The 7,970-nt window shown below is 62.2% G+C and overlaps 1 protein-coding gene across 1 annotated transcript in view; it reads left to right on the forward strand.

Annotated features, from left to right (window-relative positions):
- TKFC (triokinase and FMN cyclase) overlaps positions 1-7,399 on the forward strand; it is a 10,319-nt gene extending 2,920 nt beyond the window's left edge. The window contains exons 4-20 of the mRNA XM_006772740.2: positions 22-46; positions 885-1,005; positions 1,098-1,279; positions 2,376-2,454; positions 2,676-2,768; positions 3,329-3,363; positions 3,440-3,524; positions 3,618-3,707; positions 4,453-4,569; positions 4,892-5,029; positions 5,164-5,301; positions 5,808-5,914; positions 6,009-6,012; positions 6,102-6,201; positions 6,320-6,353; positions 6,452-6,541; positions 6,882-7,399. Of these exons, the coding sequence (XP_006772803.1) occupies positions 22-46; positions 885-1,005; positions 1,098-1,279; positions 2,376-2,454; positions 2,676-2,768; positions 3,329-3,363; positions 3,440-3,524; positions 3,618-3,707; positions 4,453-4,569; positions 4,892-5,029; positions 5,164-5,301; positions 5,808-5,914; positions 6,009-6,012; positions 6,102-6,201; positions 6,320-6,353; positions 6,452-6,541; positions 6,882-7,046 (1,603 nt within the window). The 3' untranslated portion in view covers positions 7,047-7,399. The remainder of the gene's footprint in view (positions 1-21; positions 47-884; positions 1,006-1,097; positions 1,280-2,375; positions 2,455-2,675; positions 2,769-3,328; positions 3,364-3,439; positions 3,525-3,617; positions 3,708-4,452; positions 4,570-4,891; positions 5,030-5,163; positions 5,302-5,807; positions 5,915-6,008; positions 6,013-6,101; positions 6,202-6,319; positions 6,354-6,451; positions 6,542-6,881) is intronic.
- The last annotated feature ends 571 nt before the right edge of the window (positions 7,400-7,970 follow it).

The following is a 7,970-nucleotide window of genomic DNA, read 5'->3' on the forward strand; positions in this document are numbered from 1 at the left end:
CGGTGAGTGCCCCGGGCCAGAGGCGGGGGGTGGGAGCTCCGAGGAGATGCCAGTGCTGGTAGGAGGTTCAAAACGCAGCCCAGAGTCCAGAACTGGGTCCTGGTTCCCGCTCTCCCCTCCCTCAGGCTGTGATTTGGGTCGTTATGGCCTCTCTCTGGACCTCAGTCTCTATAGCTTATAAAAGTAACAGGTTGGGCCAACTGACTTCTCAGCCCCTTCCAACTCAGAGTCAGTGAGTCTGTGAAACCTCCTGGCTGCCAGCTCACCTGCCACCTCCTCCGTGAAGCCCTCCTGACTCTTGCAGCCTAGAGCAACATCCCTCTTCTGAATTCCCACCCTGCATTTTCACAAAAACACGAACAGCCCTGGATTGTTTCTGTCCAGTGCTGGGCGTGTGCTGTCCCTGAGAGCTCCTGGGGGCAGCACCCAGGCCTTGGAGCCTCTGTGCCTTTGCCGTCTCCCTTCGGCAAGTCCCCTCCATTCAGCAAACAATCCTGAGCACCCAGGGCAGTGACTGGGTGCCTGGACTGTCCTGGGCGCTGGGGATGTGACCGTGAACCAGACAGACAAGGGGCTCCCCACATGGAACTCCCCTCGTGGAACAGACAGTAGCCACGTAAACACAGAAGTGAAGAGATCGTTCCGGAGTGTGTACGTGCGGCCTGAAGGCGAGAGCAGGGGAAGGAGCAGCGAGCCATGGGCTGGGGTGGCAACGCTCAGCTGCGGGTCAGGGAAGGCCTGTCCAGGGAGAGAACTGAGTGAAGATCTGTGGAGCAGCCCGGGTGCTTGTCTAGCATCAGGCACGCAGGGGGCCACCTGCCCGTGACGCTCAGGGGCAGGGGAGGCCCTACGACAGCCGTGGGCGACTCAGCATCCTCCCCGACCCATCGCCAGGTTTCATAGGGAAGGGGATGCTGACGGGGGTCATCGCGGGAGCTGTGTTCACCGCCCCGGCCGTGGGCAGCATCCTGGCAGCCATCAGGGTAGTGGCCCAGGCGGGCACAGGTACGCTGGGGTGCAGGAGGGGCTGCTGCCAGGCAGGGAGGCCGGGAGGGGGTGAGGGCAAGCACCGATGGGCCCCACTACTGCTCCTCCAGCGGGAATCCTCCTCATCGTGAAGAACTACACTGGGGACCGGCTGAACTTCGGCCTGGCCCGGGAGCAGGCCCGGGCTGAGGGCATCCCCGTGGAGATGGTGGTCATTGGGGATGACTGTGCCTTCACGACCGTGAGGAAGACGGGCAGGCGGGGGCTCTGTGGCACGGTGCTCATCCACAAGGTGAGGTTCCCCTCCAGCCTGCGTCACCCCACCCCCTAGGAGGCCATTCCTTCCCCAGTGCTCCCCGCGCCTCAGCCCAGCATGTGAGCATGCTCCCAGGCCCTTCCCTCTCCTGCCCACACCAGCCGCTGGCGTCTCTGCCACGCACATCCTCCGCAGAGCCTGCCCTGCCGGCCTCTTGCCTCCCCTTCCAGTCTGTTCCCACACTACCCAGAGGTGCCTCTGGGAGCCGCGGGTCTGATGAGGCTGCTCACCTGCTGACGGCCATCGGGGATTCCTAGAGTCAGCCCAGGCACCGTGGTCTGGCGACCACCACACGCTTGCCTTCCTCCCTGAGCTTTCCAAGTTCATTTCCCATCATCCCCACCCTCCTCTTATGCTCCATGAATACCATTTCCCTGTACCACCGGCTGCGGCCCCCCTGGGTCTGTCCCGATGCTGTACCGATGGCCTTCAAAGCCCTTTCTCCCTCTAACTCGCGTTGGCCTGGCGAATCCTCCTGTTGAGGTCCAGCTCTGGTGTCTCCCGTCTGGGAGGCTCCCCTCCCCGACACTCAGCTGGTAGAGCCCTCTCAGGGCTCCGTCTCCCCACCACGCCCTCACCCACTGCACTCACCTCCTCACTGATGTTCCCTCTGCGATTTTGCTTCCCCAGACCCTCCCCAGGTTGGTTCCTCCAAGGAAAGGTGGTAACCAGTCACTTTCATTTCAGCACAGACTAGATGCTTGGCAAAAAGCAGGTGGGTGGGTGGGTGGATGAGCGGGTGAAGTGAGCCACGGTGCGTGCCCTGGAGAAAGAGCTCCCGACTAGGAATGAGGAAACTGGCCATCAGCCAGCTGTGTGACGTTAGACAAGTCACCTTCCCTCACTGGGCCCATTTCTCCATTTGTAAAGTTCTTCCTGGCTCCAACAGACTGATGGGCAAAGATTTCTGGCAGGTTCATTGTGAACGCCAGGATCCACCGTTCAGCCCCGAACGCCGTGGGCCAGGCTGGTGCGGCCCAGAGAGTCCCTGCCAGCCAGACACGCAGCCCGTCTCCCGCCCCCACGTGCTGGTGACTCTGGTCCCTTTGGGGCTTCTTTCTTGTGGATACAGGTGGCGGGTGCCCTGGCTGAGGCCGGGGTGGGGCTGAAGGAGATCACAGAGCGGGTGAGCGTGGTTGCCAAGGCCATGGGTGAGTGCCAGCCCAGGGGGCTGCCTTGGGACTGGGAGCGTTCCCAGCATGTTCCCCCGGGGTTAAGGGGTCTCCTAGGGGAGCCAGGGGCACCAGTAGCCTTGGGTCCCAGAGCCAGGGTTCTCGTTCATCTGAGACGAAGAGGCTGCCCCGCCTAATGCCTGCTGCCCTGACTGATGCCAGGAGCAGAGCCGTCATCCCGTTCATACCTCATCTCACAGGAACCCTGGGAGTGAGCTTGTCCTTCTGCAGTGTCCCTGGTTCCTCCAAACCCACCTTTAATCTTGCAGCTGATGAGGTAGAGCTGGGCCTGGGTAAGTTTTTGCCACCCCTGTCCTAGCCGGGCCTGCTCCCGGGGTTATACCCACATCTGCGCTGGGAGCCATCTGCCCGTCCTTTCAGCTTATCTGCAGTTGTCACATAGGTGCTGGGTGTTTTTAAAGCTCTTCGGGCTCCACCTGCCCGATTCTACCACCACGTGAGGCTCCGTCCGTGCGTGGCCCACCTCCCTGCCTTGGCTCACACCACTCAGGGTCGCCTGCCACATGCAGCCTCCTTTCAAGGGCCGTTTCGAGGCCAGCGCAGCTGCAAGCTCTCCCTCTCCCCCTGGTGCTTCCAAAGTGACGGGCAGAGGCCTCGTGTCTCCTCGCTTGGCTGCCTCGCTAAAGCTGCTTCACTATTACAAGTTCAGGTCATGGCTCTCTCCACCACAGCCACAGCTCCTGGAGGGCAGAAACTGTCGTTTCATTATCCTGCCCGCTTCTACCCCGCCCCCCACCTACAGAGCACCTAGCCCAGCCCTGAGTAAATCGATAAAAACACAATGAGCCGATCCCAGGCCTGAGCGCCTCAGCAGTCACTGCTCTATCCACAGGCATCCACGGGGAAGCCGGCGTGCGCCGGATCAAGGTAGGCGGACTCCCTGGCCCAGGCTGGTCTAAGGCCCAGGCCTCGGACACAGCTCACTCGTGGGTCCCTCCGACAGATGGCCACTGCCGACCAGATCGTGACGCTCATGCTCGACCACATGACCAACTCCTCCAGCGTGTCGCATGTGTCTGTGCAGAGCGGTGAGGGGCTGTTACACCTTTGTCTCCCAGCACCCCATCCACCCCACCCGGGTGAGGGGCCCAGAGTCTCACCGGCGTCGTGTCTGCCCACAGGCTCCTCGGTGGTGCTGATGGTGAACAACCTGGGCGGCCTGTCGGTCCTGGAGCTGGGCATCGTGGCCGACGCAGCCGTCCGCACTCTGGGTGAGCCCCCGGAAGGGCCTGCTGGCACCCAGAGCTCCCTCCAGCCTGTGGAGCTGCACATACGGAAAGCAGCTGAGCCTGGCTGGTGTGGCTCAGTGGGTTGGGCCTAGTCCCATGCACTGAAAGGTTGCCGGTTCAATTCCCAGTCGGACGCATCAAGCCTGGGTTGCAGGCTTAATTCCCCAGTAGGGGGTGTGAGGAGGCATCCGATCAATGTCTCGTCACATCAACATTTCTCTCTCTCCCATTCCCTTCCTCTCTGAAAAACCAATAAAAAATTTATTTTAAAAAAGTAAGAAAAGAAAAGCAGCTGAGGTAGGGTCTTGTGGTGGCCCAGAGCTTGGGCTGTGCAGTCAAACGAGCCTGAGTTAGGTCTTCGCTCTGCCACCTAATGGCGAGTATTGACCTGTCCCTGTCTTTGGGAGGGTGAAAGTAACAGTGCCTGCCTCCGAGGTCGTTGTGAAGATTAAATGAGACTAAACACACCTAATGCCCTCAGCACAGTGCCTGGCACTGTGAGAGCGCAGCAAGTGAGACCTGCGGTGACCCACCTGACCTGTAGAGGGGACACGGCCAGGGAACGGTGACTCGGCGTTGGAGGGAGGCCCTGGGCAGACCTGGCCATCACCCTGCTGGCCTCGGCCCCACTTCCAAAGCCCTTGATCTTCTCTTACTCTGTTTCTCTGTTCCGGGGGAAGTACCGCCCTTCTCGTCCCTCATGGATGTCCGTGCTTTGCTATTGCAGAGGGCCGCGGGGTGAAGGTTGCCCGTGCCCTGGTGGGCACCTTCATGTCATCGCTGGAGATGCCAGGCCTCTCTCTCACCCTTCTGCTGGTGGATGAGCCCCTGCTGAAACTGATAGGTGAGACCTTGAGCCTGGGTCATCCAAGCCAGGGTCCTTATAGCTGGAAGGAGGCAGGAGCCTTGGGGAGACCCCACCGGAGGTCTCCTCATTGACCATGACCATCAGGCCCCCGGGAGGGTCCCTTTTGACGTCTCCAGCTCTTGCATGACTGGAGGAGTTGGTGTTAGGCTTCTCCCCAGGGACAGCCCCTCTTCCCTGGTATACAGTGGGTACTCAGTACTTGCTTTTTGAGACGGAGGGAACTGGTCAGGGGGAATCCCGGTCCCACGTGACCCCTGGCCAGCCACCCCATGTCTAAGAGTCGTCCTGCTGCCGCTAGATGCTGAGACGACCGCGTCGGCCTGGCCGAACATGCCCAAGGTCTCCGTGACGGGGCGGAAGCGGACTCGGGCAGCCCCCTCCCGGCCCTCAGAGGCCCCTGACTTCACTACAGAAGGTACCGGGCCCAGCTGTTGGGGTAGGTGACCCGGGCATGGGCCTGAGTCCCGAAGGGTGAGGGGTGTGCAGGGGCCCTAACGCCCGTACCTCACACCCCGTCAAGCTCAGCTGTGCGAGGGCCAGGTGCTCCCCCTCCCGCTGTCCTCCCCACAGGCTTGATCTCGAAGCGGATGGCGCTCGTGCTGGAGCGGGTGTGCACGACCCTCCTGGACCTGGAGGAGTACCTGAACGCCCTGGACCGTGTGTCTGGCGATGGGGACTGTGGGACCACCCACAGCCGCGCTGCCCGAGGTGGGTGCCAGGGCCCTCACTGTCACGTGTCTGAGATGTTGGCATTTCATGAACCAGAACAATTTTGGAGTGCTTGCATGGGCTGCCAGCTTTCCTTTGGCCAAGCACAGTTCTGCACGAAGCCTCACACCCCGTCCACCGTTTTCACAGAGAACGGGCCTGCGCCACTGCAGACGTGGGGGGTTGTCACTGCAGAACAAGGCATCTCTTTCACACGGAGGCACTAGTTCCGAGGGAACTCGCTCTGTAGTCCCCGGGCGAGTGCCCCCGTCTTCATTGTCCCACGTCGGTCAGGAAAAGTAGTGTGTGCCTCTCGGGGGCCAGGCGAGTCTGGGTACAGCAGTGAGCAAAGCGGCCGGCGTGGCTAATGCCCAGTACGAGACCCAGGACGGCGTGGCGGCCGAGGAGGAGCATGAAGCCGGGAAGCGAGGCCTGGGGGGGGCCTGCCACCGTTCCTCACCTCTGCCTGCTGCGGGGGCCTCTGACCTCCCCCCCTCCGCCTGCAGCCATCCAGGAGCAGCTGAGGGAAGGCCCACCCCCTGCCAGTCCTGCCAAGATGCTCTCCCAATTGTCCCTCCTGCTGCTGGAGAAGATGGGAGGCTCGTCCGGGGCAGTGAGTGCTGCAGTCCCCGGGGCGGAGGGTGACACGGCCCTGGGCTGGCTGCGGCCCAGGCCAGGCCTGAGTGTAAAAATTCTGGTCCTCCCAGCTCTATGGCCTGTTCCTGACCGCAGCGGCCCAGCCCCTCGAGATTTTCCAATTATTCCTTACAAAATTACACAACTGTTTTAAGCACCTGGGCATGGCCTGTTCCTGACCGCAGCGGCCCAGCCCCTCAAGGCCAGCACTGACCTCCCAGCCTGGTCTGCTGCCATGGATGCCGGCCTGGAGGCCATGAAGAAGTGAGTGAAGCCTGTGCCTTAGCCCCGGGGGGGTTGGGGGGGGTTGAGTGTCACCTCCCAGCCAGGCCCTGCCCCCCCCAGCACCCCCTCCAGTGACCGCTTGTTCTCTCCCCTGCAGGTATGGGAAGGCTGCCCCAGGAGACAGGACTATGGTGTGTGCGCGCTCAGCCCTTACCCTCTGATCACAGAGCCCTGAGGGCCACCCTCAGTGCCAGGGCCTGTGCTCACCCCCCTCCCTCATCTTGTCCAGCTGGATTCTCTCTGGGCAGCAGGACAGGAGCTCCAAGCCTTGAGGCACCCTAACGCTAATCTGTTCCACATCCTGACCAAGGCAGTGGAGGTGAGTGGAGGGGCCCAGCCAACGGGACAGGCTGGGAGCCAGTTAATACCCGTCCTGTGCTCGGCTCCCTCTCCTGAGAATGGAGACGAGTGCCTGTCCAGAGGGTGTGCAAGGCTCAAGGTGAACAGCCCGGCCTGGTAACTGGGACCCAGCAGGTCCTCAGGAAATGGGGCCACGGGCCTTGCTACAGACGGGTGAGCATGACCGCTCTGCCCTGGGGACAGAACAGAGGGCGCTGGCAGAGCTGGGACAGGAGGGTCCAGGGCCTCCCCCGCCCAGGCCTTGCTTCCAGGGCAGGAGGAGGCCGGAGGCTTACCCTGCTCCTCTCCGTCCCCCTCAGAGCGCAGAAGCTGCGGCCCAGGCCACCAAGGACATGACAGCTGGAGCTGGGAGAGCCAGTTACATCAATTCCATGAAGCTCGACCAGCCAGACCCCGGGGCAGTGGCCGCCGCGGCCATCCTCCGGGCCATCCTGGAGGTCTTGCAGAACCTGGAGAGTTTGTGAGTGCCACTCTCACTACTGTGCAGAGGCTGCCACTGTCACTTCCCTCACCGTCCAGTCACCTCCCCCGCCTCTCACGCCCATCCTCACGTTCAGCAACCCCTGCCAGCCTCCAGAGCGACTGCAGTGTAGACTGCAGGCCCAGAGGGGTCACTGCCTACTCAGGGAAGGCGGGCCCCGGGCTCAGCCCTCTCTGCCCCAGCCCCAGCCGCCTTGGCCTCAGCAGCGAGGCATTTACCTGGGGCAGCACAGCCGTAACTGGCATTGCGGATGTGGTGTCAAGACTCCCGGGAAACACCTGCACCTGAGCCGGTGCCACTGTTAAAAGCAGCTAATAAACCGCATCGGAGCCAGAGCTGCCGCCTCTGAGGCCCTGTCTCCAGGCGTGAGGAGCCGTCCTCTGCTGCCCTGGGCAGTGCTCAGCCCCTGGCAAGATGAGCCCTCCTTCCACTGAAACCCCAAGGCCAGGCCTGCACGGCTGGGCTAGCTCCACCGGGACCCCAGTCTGTCCACCCAATACACATGCCACACCCGACGGTGTGCTTTTCTCAGCACTAAACCAGCAGAACCCACTGATCTTCAGGAAGCCAGCGGGCACATGGGACCCCAAGAGGAAGAGAAGCCACCGTAGTGTAAGCTGGGTGGGGGCACAGGAACCGCGCCCAGGCCAGCCCTGCTCTAGAGCAATCCCGGCGGCACTGCCGGGCCCCGTGCTGGTGGGCAGGGCAGCGCACACCGACCCGTGCTTCGTGCAGGGCCGGTCTCAGGGCCTGGTGTGCCCTCACATGGACACGGCCGAGTCCCTGTTCTGCTTCACACCAGCTCCAGCAGCTCAGGCCCGTCATTTAGCCTCTTGGAATCGGGGAAATTGAATGGCGCCCGCCTGTGGGGACAATAGGAAAGGATCCAGCGAATCGATGTGAAGCC

Source organism: Myotis davidii, unplaced genomic scaffold (genome assembly GCF_000327345.1).
Source record: "Myotis davidii unplaced genomic scaffold, ASM32734v1 scaffold826, whole genome shotgun sequence".
Lineage (NCBI taxonomy): Eukaryota > Metazoa > Chordata > Mammalia > Chiroptera > Vespertilionidae > Myotis > Myotis davidii.